Source organism: Ipomoea nil, unplaced genomic scaffold (genome assembly GCF_001879475.1).
Source record: "Ipomoea nil cultivar Tokyo-kokei standard unplaced genomic scaffold, Asagao_1.1 scaffold1043, whole genome shotgun sequence".
Taxonomy (NCBI): domain Eukaryota; kingdom Viridiplantae; phylum Streptophyta; class Magnoliopsida; order Solanales; family Convolvulaceae; genus Ipomoea; species Ipomoea nil.
In genome coordinates this window covers 7,496,846-7,515,536 of record NW_017617471.1, presented here as the reverse complement: position 1 = coordinate 7,515,536, position 18,691 = coordinate 7,496,846, and the positions used below count along the sequence as shown (strand labels likewise).

At 32.7% G+C, this 18,691-nt stretch overlaps 1 protein-coding gene and 2 long non-coding RNA genes across 10 annotated transcripts; 1 reads left to right on the top strand and 2 right to left on the bottom strand.

The window, feature by feature from the left end:
• Positions 1 to 1,964: 1,964 nt before the first annotated feature.
• LOC109181331 lies at positions 1,965 to 2,996 on the bottom strand. The gene is made up of 2 exons (XR_002054174.1): positions 2,825 to 2,996; positions 1,965 to 2,438 (listed from the first exon to the last, which is right to left on the bottom strand). It is a non-coding gene; the product is annotated as an uncharacterized LOC109181331 (long non-coding RNA).
• Positions 2,997 to 9,574: 6,578 nt separating this feature from the next.
• LOC109181436 lies at positions 9,575 to 11,211 on the top strand. The gene is made up of 3 exons (XR_002054198.1): positions 9,575 to 9,646; positions 10,602 to 10,720; positions 10,820 to 11,211. It is a non-coding gene; the product is annotated as an uncharacterized LOC109181436 (long non-coding RNA).
• Positions 11,212 to 12,224: 1,013 nt separating this feature from the next.
• LOC109181042 lies at positions 12,225 to 17,125 on the bottom strand. Of its 8 annotated transcripts, none has more exons than XR_002054153.1 (6): positions 16,854 to 17,125; positions 16,166 to 16,310; positions 15,351 to 15,547; positions 15,077 to 15,260; positions 14,014 to 14,148; positions 12,225 to 12,823 (listed from the first exon to the last, which is right to left on the bottom strand). XR_002054153.1 is itself a non-coding variant. In XM_019330795.1 (5 exons), exons 1-5 carry the CDS (start codon positions 16,998 to 17,000, stop codon positions 12,748 to 12,750), a joined length of 627 nt encoding a protein of 208 aa, XP_019186340.1. In that variant the 5' UTR covers positions 17,001 to 17,125; the 3' UTR covers positions 12,225 to 12,747. The 8 variants fall into 8 exon arrangements, 3 of the variants coding, with proteins under 3 accessions (XP_019186340.1, XP_019186341.1, XP_019186343.1); XR_002054150.1 differs by having other exon boundaries at positions 16,239 to 16,310; XR_002054151.1 differs by having other exon boundaries at positions 14,014 to 14,143; positions 16,239 to 16,310.
• Between the last annotated feature and the right edge of the window lie 1,566 nt (positions 17,126 to 18,691).

Here is an 18,691-nt window from a genome sequence, read left to right as displayed (position 1 = left end):
GTCTAGCCACGTAAAAAGAAACTAACAAATCCAAGTATAGGAATTCCAGCGAGAAGGTTCGAACCCAGGCCACTCTGTCCCAAAGCTCAGCGTACAGACCACTCAAAAACCACACGAACTTGGAACCACTAGCATAGATAAGTAAAGAAGATCATATGTATCAAAGAAACGGGTCAACCCGGTCCACCTGGAGTCAAAATCATGAGAAGTCAAAGACTCCCAAAACGTTGACAAGAGGCAAGGACGCCTACCACCGGAAGAGTCGAACCCGGCCCAAGCAGTCATAAGGCGCGCATCCAAACCGCTCCATCAGCAAACTAACGTGATGAATTCTGCCCAAGAAAAATACAAGGCACAAGAGCACCAATACTCGGGTCATCCCAAAAGGTGCGTGTCGACCCGAGTCTACAGAACAAGAACCACTCAGCGTTGACCGTCTACGTGGTCCATGAACCATGCAACATCAACCCCATACAGATTTGAAATTCAAAAACACCTGGAGAACTAAACAGATGGAGTCCACCGCCCAAAGTTAATGCAAAGATCATGCCAACCTTCGACAAGGTCTCCCAACGGCGGCAATCGCCGGGAGCCACCACAGCAAAACAAAAAATAACATCGTATCATTTGTTGTATAGAAAAATAAAAAATAAAAAAACCCTAGCAAAACAACCACAGCGGAAGGAAAAAAAGCACTATAGGTTAGAGGGTGGAAAATCATTCCCAAAAAACACACCTATCGAAAATCGGAAATGTAAATTAAAACTGAAAGGCATACAAAGGAGACCGGGGCATACCCCGGTGTGTACAAGGGAGGCCCACCCTAGCCTCAAGGGCAAATTATGCCCTGGACCCGTGTCCACAATGGACACGGACTCAAAACGATGTCGTTTTTTTTAAAAAAATGCGTCCTTTAGTTAAAAAAAAAAAAAAATTCGCGCGCGTTTTGCTGTTAACGGCGTTATTTTTTTTTTTTTTTTTATTATGAATGTACAGTTATGCCGTTATGAATGTACAGTTATGCAATTATGAAATTATGAACACAGAGCTCTAACATTATGAACTTACAATTATGAACATATATAGTGATAAAATTATGACCATGGAGCTTTAAAATTGTGAATATAGAGCTTCGAAGATTATGAATGTACAGTTATGGAGTTATGAATGTACAGTTATGGAATTATGAATGTACAGTTATGGAGTTATGAATGTACAGTTATAGAGTTATGAACGTACAATTATGGAGTTATGAATGTACAGTTATTAATATATAGTAATAAAACATATACTCCTATAACGAAGCGGTCTGAAATTAAAATAAAAAAAAATAAAAAAAAAAAGAAGAAGATTAGGCACTGTTACCCGTGTCCAGCAAGCATGCTGGACACGAGTCCAACGCATAACGATTTGGGCCGGCCATGAGACTTAAATAAACAAGTTATATTTTATTTAAGTCACAGGCCGCCCCCAGATTCACGTTACAATAGAAGCAAACTACAAGATTTAATGTCAACAATTACAATAGCACAAGCCCACAGGCCCATTCCAAAGCAACAAAAGTCCACATCTGGTGTAAGAGTTGAACCCTGGCCAAATCATTATTTCACACGCCCATACCACTTCACCGGTCTCCGCTTTCCGATTTCGCTTTCCGCTTTCCGATTTCTATTCCATTTCCGATTTTGAGGTTTGCTTTCCGATCTCGTATCATTTTATTTGTCTTCTAACTTTTTCTCCAGTAGTTCTCTTTTTTTATCCTTCATTTTATTAGTGGACAGTGTTGTTGGATGATAAAACATGCCTAACTAAAATTTTGTTGATGATCAATATGCAAAAGAACTTCCATCAGTACAATTGAAAAGTTATCCTTCATTTTATTAGTGGACAGTGTTGTTGGATGATCTAAGATTTGTTAAAATGTCTTCCAAATGCTAGATAGCAAGAAATTTACCTTCAATCTCAAAACACAAAATCCTGAAGGTTAGTTGTATTCAAATTTATTGCAGATGGATGACTTACATGAACTAAATCTACCACAAGCTAGAGTATCTGAGACCAACCGAGGAAAACCAACATGTAATGCAATCTGGAAACCCTAGCAATAATACCAGTAACAAGAAACTAAAACAATGCCTTGACAAAATTGAAGATAAAGAGGGCAGTCAGGCAGCTCGGTATGAATGCTGTGGCAGAGAGATGGCTGTAGGTTCTAAGTGTCTTGTGTGTGAGAGTGCTTATGAGGGAATATGGGGATGAAGATGATGATTTGGGGAGTGATGATCACTATTCCTCAACTGGCAAGTATGATAATGGTACAGTTTGGAAAGCTATTGCCGAGATGATTATTATTGATGGACTACCTTTTAGTTTTGTTGACGGAATAAGATTCAAAGAGTTTTGTGCTGTCGCCTTTCCCCCTGAATTTGAGCATCCATCTAAATAGGCAATAGAGATATATATAGATCTGAGAGCTAAGCTGAATAATCTTTTCAAAAATGAAAAGCCAAGAGTGCCACAAAACAGCCATTAAAACATGCCTCATGACAACCTAACATTGTTAATCAATTGGCAATTAATCAATTGAAGTAAATCAATTGGCAGTTAATCAATTGAATTGAAGTAAATCAATTGGCAGTTAATCAGATGAGATCATCTGGTTAATCAATTGGCGTGACCAGATGATAAGCAATCAATCACATAAAAATATAAAGCAACGAAAATGATAAATTTCAAAATATTTACGAAATATGTTAATATTTCATACAGTTGCATCAACCAGAAAAGTAAGAGACAAAAACAAGTAAAGGATAGAGGAGACTACCCATTAATACATCTACATGGATGCCTTTTCCACCGCCGCAACAAGACACCAACGCCGGAGGCAACACCACACCGCCTAGAGAGAAGTGGTTCGGGCGCAGCAACACCACATACCGCCAGATCTACCAGATGTGAAACGGTTCAGGACATCCAGATCTAGAGACTTTAGGAAAGACATCATCTGGTTACAAGACACAAGTACAGCGAACGTGGGTTATTAAAAGGATAGGTTAGGTTACATCCAGCTCAGCAACGGGCAATTGGGCCTATCCTATGCTAATTGTGGCTAAATTGGGCCCAATTGCTTTAACAAAAAAAATAAATTGAATATCTAATCTATCTAATATATATATATATATATATATATATATATATATATATATATATATTGCGTTGAACCGAGAAGCACAACCGGATTTGGTCGAATTTTCACTTTCAAATCGATATATAAAACCGAATTAATTTCACTTTTAGTTCCACGACTTTTTGATGTTCTATCACTTTTGGTGCACAATTTTAAATTTTTTAATTTTGGTGCCTAATTTTGTTATTTTATCAGTTTTGGTCCTTTCGGCCAAATTGACAGCGAAATGTTGCTTGATTTGATATTGTTAGGGGTAAAATCATCATCCCAAGGAAACATCTTCAATATCTAAACAAAATCACTGTAAAATCATATCGGTAGGTGTTTGATGATGGAAGACGGGCAGAAACCATACAGATCTATGGGATTTATAGTTTCGATTATTGGCAAACTCTTTTTTTCCTCTTAATATGATTTTTCTTTTGTTTAAATATTGAAGATCTTTCCATGGTATGACATTTTGCCCCTAAAATATAAAATTCGGAAATATTTTACCGTCAATTTAGCTGGATGGACCAAAACTGATAAAAATAACAAAGTTATGCACTAAAATTTAAAAAATTTAAAGTTATGCACCAAAAGTGATAAGAACTCAAAAGTCGTGGATCAAAAGTGAAATTAATTCTATAAAACCTCTGTCAAAATGTATTTCGAACTCAATGAGGGCAAATTATGCTGTGCATCCGTATGCACCAAGCATGGTGCATACGGATGCAAAAACGACGTCGTTTTTATAAAACGCGCGTCTCCCCTTAAAAAAAAAAATTAGGTTCGAAACTATAATTCCATAATCGATGAACTATAATTCCATAAATCGATGAACTATAATTCCATAATCTAATCTATGAACTAAAATTTTCAGAATGAATGAACTAAAATTTCAGAATCGATGAACTATAATTCCAGAATCGATGAACTATAATTCCAGAATCGATGAACTATAGTTCCATAATCGATGAACTATAATTCCATAATCCATGAACTAAAATTCCATAATGAATGAACAAAAAAATGTTATTACTAGGAATCGAACCTGAATTTTTTTTTTTTAAAGGGGAGACACGCGTTTTTAATAAAACGACGTCGTTTTTGCATCTATATGCACCATGCATGGTGCATACAGATGCACAGCATAAATATTCCTCAATGAGAGTATAAAACCTCTGTCAAAATGTATTTCGAACTCAATGAGAGTGTGAAAATGGATGTAGCTTGGATACTCGGCTTATTTATTGGTGCCTTCGTTTGTTAGGGACAAACTTGGATAGAAACAGTACATCATGTCTAATTTGTAATTGGTTAATGAAAAATTCATATAATTTGTGATTTAGTTGAAACAAGTAATTGTCCCGTGCGACGCATGGTATAAAATTATACTCAAAATTATCAATTATTATTATTTGTTATTTTTTTTAATCCAAATGAAGTGTGTTACCCATATATTTATGAAGAAGTAAAAGTACAAGAGTTTATTTACATTGCGAAATGTCGCCAAAGGAAAAAGGAGCTGCAATCATATTCTAAGTAAGGAACGATTTCTGTTGGAGGATTAGGTAGTATATGGATGCCACGAGGACGAGAGACTGCTAATTTCGCTAGAGCATCCGCCGTGGCATTTTGTTTACGAGGTATCCAAGCAATTCTCCAATCTCTTATACCCTGCAATTCGCGTCTGCAGGTGGCCAGAAGGTTGTGTACCAGGGAGTTTGGTAGAGAGTCGGAAGTGATACCATCAACAATGGCCTTGGAGTCACATTCTTCCAGATCTTGCCTTGCTACATGCCCCTTTTACCACGTGGCTTGATCAAGGCCTCTCAGACAAAAATAGTGGCAGACTCCCCTCTAACTCGGCCAATCTCTTTGCAATCTCTGTCTGGTGGAACAATTATTATTTGTTATTTAGTAATACTAGTTACTAATAAAAAGTAAAAGCATTACTCTATTGGTCAACAACAAATTTTGAAAACTATAAAATGAAATATTTGAAATGTATTTATAATATACTTGCAATTATTCAAATTGCTAAGATATACAATTTTAATATGAAAAATTGCATCTTTGGTTCCAGGGTTATAACCAAGTTCCTACTCAGTTCCTAAGTTATGACTGTTTCCTAGTTTAGTCTCTCAGTTATGAACAAAGTTGCGAGTTTGGTCCCTAGCCTTAATATTCTGTCTACAGCTAACGGAAAACTTAAAAACAATTTAATAATAGAGAGATAAAATAAAAATTTCAAATTATAATCCTCTTTTTATGTTGAAACTCGTTGCGCAACAGTCATTATTTTCTTCTTATACCTACAAATGAAGGTCTTTTTCTTCCCCAAACTCTGAAATCTCCCATTTCCGTTAGATATAAGAATAAAATAATGATGGTTGCGCAATGGGTTTCAACATAAGAAGGGGATTATAATTTGAAATTCCTATTTTAACCCTATATTATTAAATTGTTTTTAAGTTTTCCGTTAGTTGCAGACAGAATATTAATGCTAGGGACCAAACTCGCCACTTTGCTTATAATTGAGGGACTAAACTCGGATACTGTCATAACTTAGGGACTGAGTCGGAACTTAGTTATAACTCAGGAACTAAAGATGCAATTTTCACATTATAATATTCATAGTTCTATATATTACAAATTATTAAATATTTGAAATGTACTTATAATATATAGATACAATTATTAAAATTGATAAGATATAGAATTTTAATATTCATAGTTCAATCTATTACAAATTATTAGATGTAAAATAATAATCTTTAACTTTTTTTTAAAAAAATATTATATGTTTTTAGAAATAAGTAACCATACATGTTTTCAAACTGTCTCCACCAAGACTCAATCTCATGACCTTCTATATAGGAGAGGCCACTATATGCAATCTGAGCACAAAGTGTTTGACACCCCATACATAATCTAAAAACATAATAAGTGTGAATGAAAGTTATACCCCTGATTTATGTCCGTTTTTTCCGTTAAGTTTTATTTTTTATTTTTATACATTATGCTATAAAGGTAGTACATTAAAATATTTTGGACAAACATACCCTTACCGTTATAACTTCCGTTATCTTTTCCACTATTGTTACCATGCACATGCATCCACCATATATTTTCTTATCTTCTTCATTAATAATAATATATACACATTAAATATTTGAGTTATATGTTAATTATTACATAAATATAATTATCAAATTTATAGAAATGATTTACATTATTATTATTATTATTATTATTATTATTATTATTATTATTATTATTATTATTATTATTATTATTATTATTATTATTTAGAATAATTTAAATATCTAAAATCTAAATAAATTTAAAATTTTAATATAATGTATTAATATTGGGCACCATATTTTGCGCATCGCGCATAAAAAATACTAGTATTTAAATACAACTCATTGCAATAACATGCTACAAACTCTGACACAAACCCGACCTAATCCAACCCAACTAATTCAAACCCAACAACCCATCCTATAAATGTTACAATTCACATGTTTTAAACCCTAAATACCCGGGTTGGACTTCCATTTGGAAGGTTGTAAGTTCGAGCCTCAGTGGAGGCGTTATTAGCTCTTTGTGTTTCAGTAGGTTGAGAAAGTATATGAACAGATACTACAATGTAATAGAGCTAGTAGCATTCAAAAAAAAAAAAACCCTAAATACCCTTTTTTATTATTCCATACATCTACCTCCCACTCTCATTCGATCCTCCTCCAGAGAAAATCTAAGAAAGAATCATACTTGAATTGTCTTTAATTTCTTTATTTCGTAGATACCTCAACCTCATTGAGGCTTTCTTCATTGCAAAAATATAAATGACAATGAGTTCTTAAAATTTGATAATTACAAAGAATATATATAATAAAATATATTAAACTTAAATTAGTACAAAAAAAATTAATTACACATTAAAAATATATATAAATTGGGCCATATGATATATAATGACTTAATCGTCCAAAATTTAAAAAGACGATCACAACTAAATAAAACATGGTCCAACAATAATAATCCCACTTATTTCTTGCCGTGTTGTTGGTCTGGACGCAAATCATGCCCTGGACCCGTGTCCACAATGCATTGTGGACACGAGTCCAAAACGACGTCGTTTTCAGGGAAAACGCGTCATTCCAGTTAAAATTTTTTTTTTTTTTATTTTGTCTCGTCTTTAACGGCGTTATTCGTTTGTGGGATTATGAATGTACAGCCATGACGTTATGAATGTACAGTTATGTAATTATGAATGTACAATTATGGAATTATGGAATTATGAACACAGAGCTCTAACATTATGAACTTACAATTATGAACATATAGTGATAAAATTATGAACATAGAGCTCTAAAATTGTCAACATTCTTCTATCGTTCTATATACTAGTACTTGTACCCGTGCGGTGCACGGCCATAAATAATAATAATTTTTTTTGAAGGTAAATAATAATAATATAATTAAACAATATAACATAATAATAAAAAAAATGAAGAAAATTTATATAGAGTAAATTATTTAATAACAATTAACATTGAAAGTGCATTACACATTATTAAAAAAAAATTGTATACAACATTTTTTGTCGTAGTTATAGATTGTCCATTATCCATACCAATTAAAATTTTTAATCTCCTTAGATTACTTACTCTTCAAAGTGCTACGTACATTTAACCATGATTAATGACAGACTTTCTCAAAGCAAACTCACGTGCGAGATAGAAAAATATTTCTCATATCCTTCTACGAAGTGTCTTCGAGATTTAATCGGCGCGCAATCGTGTTTAAGCTGATGTTGAGTATTGATCAGCACAGTAATTTGTATATTTGCTGCAATAGTACTAATTATGATTAGGGCTTAAAATAAAATGTGCAACAGATAATTTATTTATTATATAAAAATTATATCTTTATTAGCTTCATCAAATTATTATTTAGCTATATAATATATAAAATAATGTATTATTTTAATAAAATAATAATAACATATTAATATATACATCCTGATTATATAATGTTAAATATACTTATTCAATTACTTGTCATAATATAATTGCGGGATGTAATTAGGCCCAATGATTAAAGAATTGTTTATTTCATTTATTTAAGGCCCAATATTAGGTTACCCTTCATCTAGCCGACCCCGGCCCATATCTGCGCATTTGATATAGACCGAGCATCAAATTACCCGGCCTTTGCTTTCATCTAGCCGACGCTTCATCTTCTCTCTAGACATCGATGTGCAGTTTGCTTTCTCTATTTTGTCCGAAGAACTTTGATTCCACGATCAATTCTTCGATCTATGTTGATGTAGTCTGTCTGAAGACCTTGCTACTACCCAAATTTCTTCAAACTATGCTCCACTCTTTCCGCAAAGCTTTACTTCTACCCTAATTTCTTCGAACTATGCTCCACTCTTTCCGCAAAGCTTACTTCTGCCCTAAAATTAGATGTATAATATAATATTAATAACTAATGTTTCAAATATTTGTAACTGAAATAAAAATTCTCATGTAATTTGACCATTACAAATAACTAACCATTAAATATATCGCTTGTTGTAGTGGATAAAAAGGGAATTCGTCGTCCTAACACAAAATATTGTGCAAGTTATTTTGTGAAAGTTAATTTTTAATATACCAAGAGTACTTAAATTTAATGTGTAGGCGAAAATTGTTGCTTTATTATAATAAAAGATAATAATAATAATAGAAATTAATAAGTACATTTATAAATAAATTATATATATATATATATATATATATATATATATATATATATATATATATATATATTTATTTATTTATTCATTTATTTATTTGTTTAATATAAGGACCATGGCCAAGCCCAAAAGAATGACCCAACAGTATATTTATATGTAATATATAATATCTAATCTGGTAATATATGACCCAAGCCCATTATCATGGCAAATTATTGCATGGACCATGGTCCATACAACTTGTGTGGACCAAGCATCAAAACGACGTAGTTATGTCTTAATAAAAAAAATTTGTTGCTTGCTTGTTAACGGCGTTAGATTAGCCGTTCCTTCATTCTTTGTTTCTTCTTTCCTTCTGCGTTTCTTCTTTCTTTCTGCGACTCAGCCATTCGCGATTTGCTCTGCGATTTCTCCACGGTTTTCATTGTTTCTCTCCTCAATTTGATACGGACTACGCAATTTGTTTCTTCATCCGATTTGGTAATGCTATTGAATACTCATCTCGGATCATGGATAGTATTGGTGATACGAACAACATAGTAGATGCGATTGATTTGGAGGATAATATTGCAGGTTTTTACACCATTTTTTATGCAATTTATGCTTCGGTTTTTATTTTTCTTTTTATTCATTGTGTATATTTTTTATGTATCATAGGTGATTTGAATGCTTTGTTGATGTTGATTCAATTTATCCAATTGGTGTTGATCTTAGTCATACAAATCCAGGTTTGTGATTCGTGTATTGAGTGAATGTGGTGTGATTAGGGTTTGTTTAGTCGTTTACATACTGTACATTATATGTGTTCATAATGTAAATTATTTTAATTTATAATGTACATTATTTCCATGCATAATTTCCATTACTTTTCAGTTGATGTCACATGATTCATAGAATTTGGAACCGCAGTTTGCTTGAAATAGATAGTGTCAAATGAATTTTGTTGGAACTTGGTTTGATATGGTGTTCATTAGTAATGTATAAGATAAAATAAATTCAAAAGCCAGTAATTTGCAGGTTTTGCATTTCTTATTGATTGTTTATGTGCATTCTGTCTATTACTAGACTGAGCAATTAGTGTTTGACAGGTGATCTAGTATTTTGAATGCGACATTGAATTTGATTATGTCTCTAAATGAGAACAAGAAGATTTAAAAAAAAAAAAACACAAAGAAAAAAAGAGGAAAGTAATGTTCTGAATCTGATTCCATGCTCACACTAAAAGAGACAAGTCATCTGAAAATGTACATTATTTTTGTTCTTAGTGTACATTATTTTGTTTTCCTAGTGTACATTATTTTACAGTGCTTGTGTTTAAATGCACCAGAATGAAATTTTCATTCAATCTGAAAATGTACTTTATTTTTGTCCTTAATGTACATTATTTTTGCCCCTAGTATACATTATTTTATAGTGTTGGTGTTTAAGTGCAACAGAATTAAAATTTCATTCAATTTGAAAATGTACATTATTTTTGCCTCTAGTGTACATTATTTTTGCCCCTAGTGTACATTATTTTTGCCCCTTGTGTACATTATTTTTGCCCCTAGTGTACATTATTTTAAACTATTGGTGTTTATGTGCATCCGAATGAAAAATTTCATTTATGTAGTGCATTCTGGTCATTTTGTTATAGTTGTATTTCCATTTGGTTATAGTTGTTGTGTTTTTTGTAATTTTCAGTTAAGAGATAATGTTGAGCAGTGTGGACGAGTTGAAATATCATGTTTGGCGCTCGGATATTGACATTATTCGGCATGAGGTTTGCTTTAACCTCAAGGATATGAACATTTGCTATAGTTGTAAGTTTTTTCTGAGATGGGAATCTTATGCTCACATTGTCTACGTATTCTCAACATTAACTGTGTTGGAACAATACCTAACCAATATATATGTTGAAGGTGGACAAAAAGAGCTGTTGAAGATAGGATAATGGATATTTCATCCGGTTCAAATATGTGTATGGTTGCATCTTCAGTTTGGGTTATACAAATGTGTAGGAAGTTCCAAAGATTAGTTATTTCAAGTCAAGATAACTGCAAAGCTTGTCAAGTTTGTGAGGCAGGTTTTGATGATTTTAGAAGAAATATTGAAGCTGAGGTTGGTCCTATTAGTTTAGAAGACTTCGAAACACAAAGGCTGCAGTCCAATCTCCAGTTCAACAAGTTGTTTAAGAGATTATCGGGAGTGGATATCTTGTTCATTCAAGTGGTAGTAGTAGTTCAAAGTTAGTTTGTGTTAGGTCTGGATCTCAAAATATTTCAAATGATAATTGACTATAGTTGTAATAGAATTTTGCAGGATATAGACTTGATTTAGAATTCCATGTTTGATATTTTGGAGTGATTCACTTTATTCTTAAATATTATGATCTTTATGTTTAAAATTGGTTGTTGAGTTGATTATTGAGTTTGAATACAACCAGTTGGTGCAATTTAGTAGTCCACTGAAAGGCCTATGCCATCATTCAATTCTTTGCCATAATTTGCTGAAAATGTACATTACTTTTCTCATTAGTGTACATTATTTTTTCTCCTAGTGTACATTATTTTACAGTGTTGGTTTTTAAGTGCATCAAAATTAAAATTTCATTCAATATGCAAATGTACATTATTTTTGTCCTTAGCGTACATTATTTTTGCCCCTAGTGTACATTATTTTACACTGTTGGTGTTTAACTTCATTAGAATTAAAATTCATTCAATCTGAAAATGTACATTATTTTTGTCCTTAGTGTACATTATTTTTGCCCATAGTGTACATTATTTTACAGTGTTTGTGTTTAACTTCATTAGAATTAAAATTTCATTCAATCTGAAAATGTACATTATTTTTGTCCTTAGTGTACATTATTTTTGCCCATAGTGTACATTATTTTACAGTGTTTGTGTTTAACTTCATTAGAATTAAAATTTCATTCAATCTGAAAATGTACATTATTTTTGTCCTTAGTGTACATTATTTTTGCCCTTAGTGTACATTATTTTACATTGTTGGTGTTTAACTTCATCAGAATTAAAATTTCATTCAATCTGAAAATGTACATTATTTTTGTCCTTAGTGTACATTATTTTTGCCCCTAGTGTACATTATTTTACAGTGTTGGTGTTTATGTGTATCAGAATAAAAATTTCATTTATGTAGTACATTTTGTTCATATATATACATATAAAAGCTAAATAATGCATTAGGTTTTTGATAACTTTGCATTCCCTTTTAATTTTTGATGATGTGGTTAATTACTTTAGATATTAAATTTTTTATATCTAAATTTTGCAAAATATAATATGATTAATGACATTAAAATATTGCAACTGATAAGCTTTGAATTTAAAGCATAGTAACCTATCAAACTTTGGCAAATTTACATCATTTTGTCACTGCATAATGCACATGTCAACCTTGTTAAAAAAATCAAGGAACCAAAACCAAAAATTAATTTTCCACCCGCTATAGCAACCTACTCAAATCTACTGAACATTCCATGTCATTTTGAAATATATATTTCTCTTGCTTTCTTCAGCACTTCCTCTTTCTCATAATTGATTGGCAGCATTATTGTGCATGATGCATACTTTGCTCTCAAGGATCTTAGAAAAATGGCCTGCACATATATATCAAATCTGTGTATGCACACAATTCTGTATCCCAGCATGACAATTTTTACTGTAGTAGTGATCCAAATCCAATATCTTCTATCGCTTTTCTTTGTTCATCTGTTAGTTTCTCCATCAACCATAGGAATTCGATAGGCGACATTCTAGTGTTAAGGTTGTTTTTCTCGAGATGCTACTGTTGCTCTTGGACTCTTGTGATGTTCGTTCATTATCTATTGCTCTAGCTCTCTTTGATACTTTCTCTTTGGTTGCTTAGTATCTTTGTTTGAAGTCATCTTTTGCTGTGGACTAACAAGTTAAAATACACTACATAAATGAAATTTTCATTTTGATAAAGTTAAACACCAACACTGTAAAATAATGTACACTAGGGGAAAAAATAATGTACACTAAGGATAAAAATAATGTACATTTTCATATTGAATGAAATTTTAATTCTGATGCACTTAAAACCCAACACTGTAAAATAATGTACATTAGGGAAAAAATAATGTACATTAGGAGAAAAAATAATGTACATTTTCATCAAATTATGACAAATAACTAAATGATGGCCTAAGCCTCTAAGTGGACTGCTAAATTGCACCAACTTATTGTATTCAAACTCAATAATCAACTCAGCAACCAATTTTAAACATAAAGATCATAATATTTAAGAATAAAGTGCATACTCCAAAACATCAAACATTATTATATAAACTCAGAATTGATAACACCCAAAAAATGGAAGCTATATATATCAATCAGCAATGACAACTTGGGTGGTTTTCACACATTATTATAACCATGCCTAATGTTCTGATACTTTTTATACATTAGGAAAATTCTAAGCCCCATTAGTTCCCAAGACACCCAATTCTTGATTTTACCATACTTAGAAATAGTAAAGCTTCTCAAATAACACAGAAAAACTTTACAAAATAGAAACTCAATCTTCCCCTCTCTATGCATACTTTTTGCCTATGATGGCTCCAGGCCACATGACACTAATGGTGGACATGGCCAAGCAGTTTTCTAGGCATGGCGTGAAGGCGACTATACTCACATCACACTTATACACAACTCAGATTTCGAAAACCATCAACTGGGATAGAGAACTAGGATTGCCTGAGGGCTATGAGGACTTACCTGTCCAACACCCAATCCTCAATTCCTCACAAATTTTCTTATGATTTTGATATTCTAGAATTGCTACATTACATGTAACATTCAACATAGCAAGCATCTAAATTGAAAATATTGTGCTTTCTAATTTCTGGGTGTTTTGCCTCCTGAAATCACATAAAAATAAACTCAGAAAATTCAACAAAAACCCTAGGTAAAAAATATTGCATGTTCTATGAATTGATTCACCAACAAAAAATCCAAAAAAAAAAAAAAAATGCAGAGAAACCACTATAAGGGTATAAATGCATAAACCCTAGGTAGAATCCAGAAATAATATACATTCTTGTTTGAAGCTCTAATAGGAATAATACCTTACGAATCTTTGTAGCAATGGAGCTTTTCTTCGTTTCAGCAGGGGAGACGATGAAGCGTTGGAGACGACGAAGCTCTGGCGACGAAAATGCCAGAGAAGAACGCGAGAAAGAAGGTGAAGTGCGGGCACTACTCTAGTAATACAATAACAATTAGAAAAAAAATAAATTAAAGATTTAACGGTGCCGTCTCTCCATAAGTGGAGAGAGGCGCTGTTTTAGACCATGGTCCACACAAGTTGTGTGGACCATGGTCCATGCAATAACAATTGTAAAAAAACAGAGACTCCCTTCTACAATCATTTTCCTCTTCCGTACCTCCTCGCCTGTCCAGATTCTCTCCACTCTCTCTTGCCAAAATCAAACACCAAATCCTCCTAGTTCTTGCCATATAGTCCATAATTTTTAACAATTTAGCGATGAATACGCTCCTGGTGACAGATTAAGAAACCCTAATATCTCAATGTCGAAATTAGCAATCTCGCAGTACATCAAAGGTATATCTTCCTTTTTTTTTTTTTTTTTTTTTTTTTTTTTCCGCTTTATATATGTTTATTGTGTGCGATTTAATTTACCATAGGCAGTACGTATAATGCTTTATTTTTAGGGTTAGATAATTGTCCAAAATTCCTTTTGTTTGGTGTTTGAAATTTGGATTTTCTGCTAGATCATTGTAAACTACTAATTTCTTGCTAAAACACTCAGTTTGTATTCATATTTTACTAATTTTATTTAAATTCTATCATTTTTGAATATATTTTTTATCTCATTAGCCACAAACCCTAACCAATTTGTTCGCAGCTTAGGTATAACTACATCTGGATATCAACAAACGAATGTAAGCTTAGAAAGATTCAAAAGAGGAGACCAAGGTCTGCATGCCGGCATGCAAAACAATTTCGAAGGTGAAAAGTAAAATCCAGAGGCATATGAACCTCTGATAAAGATAAGTTTCTTTCTATTTATTTTCTTGTGGACTGTAGATGCAAGAAGATCTTCATGACATCGAAAATAGGAACTGCAGATGTAATGTGTACTATTGGTTAATTCCATTGGAGTTTACCTTTTGATACTTATCAAATAGTAAGCCTGCTGGAACACCTTCCAATTAAGCACACTCCCTATCTCATAGTAGGAAGAGAGATCTCCAGTTTTATCCACCACTCTAACAGTAAGTTTATACCTTATTGCTCATTTCTGCCACTTTTTTCACCCTTACTACAAGCTGATCATTTACAATCCCCATCCTGTAAATGATCAGATTACAGTAATTGTTTATATAAAGTGAACAATGATTCTAATGGTTTGTTAGTCTTCAAAGATTAGTTAAAACTCACCTCTTGATGCATAAACATATCAGAGATGGTACTGACAACAACATCACCACTTCTAAAATCCCCAAGGCCAGTAGACTGTGACAGAACTGTTGTAGTAGTGACCACCAGGACTTGACATAGTACACCTTTTCTTCTTCAAAAATATTGCGATATTTCTTCACTTCTTCCTTTAAAATATTGACATGTATATAGGTTCCCTAAAAATTAGAAAAGTAAGATTATGAAACAGCGAATATTCAAAAATAAAAAACAGAGAATATATAGTATATAGAATTATAGATTATGAAACTGCTCTTCATATGATAAAACAGCAAGTATATTTTGGCCCAAGTGACAATTATGTCTAGGTTTGAACTATTTGTTTCAATGTGACAGATTTATTTTAGCTATCTTGCAGTTTTCTCAAGTTATTTTCAGGTGCAGATTCAAGAACGATGGTGATGCGATGGAAGAACAAAGAAAGATTTAATTAACATGCTGGAAAAACATTGTTAGCTAACTTTAAACATGTTATCTAATATACTTGGGATCATGATTACATTATTAAATGGGGACAAAAGTAGCATACATTGTCATTATCAATGTAAAATAATATCATCTATACTTGCCAGAAGAATTGAAAAGTTAATAGCAAAAAGCAAAGTACATTGCAAAAAGCAAAGTACAGTCTATCAAACAAATTTAGACATACATACACATAATGCTTTGTATTAGAAATATTACCATGCTATACATTGCATCAAATGTATGTGTATATATACTCTAACTATACATGAAAAATAATTGTAGACACAAAATCAGTAAGTGTAGAATACCCTATCTCACTGGATGACGAAGATAACTGCATCAATAGTCATCTGGGTGGGGAGGAAGAATAGAACAGCTCACCAAGGTAATACTGAGAATCCTCTCTTGCTTTTTGATGCTTTTTTTACTCCAGAACCTGTCTACAACCTGTTTCTGCAGAAATAGATATCATCTTTTAGGTTCAATGAAGGTTCAAAAAATTAGATATGTACGAAAAAAATAATTTATTAACAGATTGTAAATATCATAGATCGAAAAATGGAAATACTTATCTGTTACTCGAAACTTCAAAATTACAGAAAACCAACAATATCAATATGTAAAATGAATGGTTAGAAAAATTGCTATTTTAGGCCTAAACCAAAGAAGAAACAGTAAACACACAAAAATCATATAGAAAGTACCTATCAGGCTAATAATTTAAGGACCAAAACTTTTTTCTGTTTTAATCGAAAAAAGTAACCCTAGAACATTTTTAGTGGATTTCGTGGAAAAAAAATTACGGGCAAAGCTTAGATCTATGAAAATAATACTAAAAATAATAGAACTAATGTTTATTTTCTAAAAACAAACAAGCTTAATTCGATAAAGTGCTAATTTGAAACAGATATGAGATTCGGAGATGATGAAAACAGTTAGACATAAAAACCCTAAGTTAAAGAAAGAAATTAACAGTATACTTAGTACGTTTTCTACCTCAAATTTGATAAATTCATAGCTAACATTCTTGGTTGTAAGAGTGAGACTGTGAGAGAGATACCAGCGTTGATGTCCGGAAACGAAGAAGATGGAGATGAACCCCTTACACACGGAGGACAACGGTCTATACCCACGCTTGCTCATCTGTCCGTAGATGATAAGAGAGAGAGATCATTGAAGAACGACGAAAACGAAATGCTGAGATCTGTGGAGATAAGGGTCTTGGCCTTCGTCCTCATCGCTTCATTTCTTTTTTTTTTTTTTTTTTGAGAAGCTTCATTTCTTTTAATATATAAGATCTTAATATATATATATATATATATATATATATATATATATATATATATATATATATATATATATATATATATATATATATAAAAGAAACCCATCTTTAGGTAGGAACCTAGGAATTAATCTTAGCCTTTTATCTTGATCAATGTATATTTTTAGTAGTTTTAATATGTTATTTAGTCCTGGAGGAATTTAATTAAAGGCAATTAAGGGTAGTTTAGGTTTTTCAACAGAAGGTCATGAGGTGTTACTGCGTAATTCTCGACTTATACTCTTCGTCAAACGCTAGTTTCAATTTCATTTGGACTCCTTCGATTGCTCGACTGTTGCACGCCGTTTATCGCAATTCCCTCTCTCGTTTTGGTGCTTCTGTTCTCAGGTAGATGGCCGGAATTGATGGTCGGAATCCAAAGCGTCCCTGCACGGAAGCAAGAGTGTCCGTTCGATTTTTTTTTTTTTTCCTGATGCGTTAAACAGGGTGCATTATTTGCCGCTGTGTTTTATTTATTTATTTATTTTGGTATTCGTTTATTCTGGGGTGTGGGTGTGTAGGTCTGTAGGGTTTGGGGATGTGTTCATCGACGGTGGCTATGGCAGTTAAGTTGGCCGCTTGGTCAGCAGTATCTAGGTATAAATGGTATCAGATATTTTTTCAGACAGGTCCACTGGCACTCTCCCTCTGAACACGGTGTCAATGGAACAAGGTGATACTATACGATGATCATATATTATCATATTGCAGCGTTATTTATTAAATAATTACATCTTAATTGCGATGGTCTAAGTACATGTATGATCTGGAGGCTCATCTTGTTTTCATTATTGCACTTTCTTTCTCTTGTGGATTGTTTTTGTTTTTGTCCGATTTTGTCCCTTGTTTTTATTAGTGTGTATTTCTGTGTGCACAGCATTTATACTATTAACTTTCATCAACAAATGTTCTTGGTTAGTTCAATGTGTTATTCCCTTATCAAAAAATGCTCAGGGTCAATCACTGCATGGCACACACTCATGACCACAGTTGCACTCGAACTTGTTTTCCAGTTTTATTTTTTATTTTTTATTTTTTATTTTTTATTTTTTGTTTTGTAATTAAGCCTGCACGTTTCGGCACACACATGTTATCCTATGTACACGGACTAATTATCACACCAACCTGGTTTGCGTGTCTTCCTTCCGTTAGTATTGTTGCACATTATGGCATACAAAGTCCTTCTTATGTGCACACGCTATTGTTTTCCAACTTTTCATCCATCCTTTATTTTCCTAATGTTTGATTTTGTTATATATTCAATTTCTAATGTTTTCTTTCGTTTTACGCCCTTCGCCAGAAATATTGTTGTTTGTGTTCCTTGATGATGAGGTTGATGATTGGTATGAGGCGGTCGTAGAGAAAATTATCACTAGAAGGATGCAGATGTGTTGGCGCGATGCACGTAACAAGGTGGATTATGGTGTCTTTGTGATGCGGCACATGGAGACCTTCTTGGGGCAATCAGTGAATCAATGGGATTGTGTGTTGCAAAATGGTGATATACCAG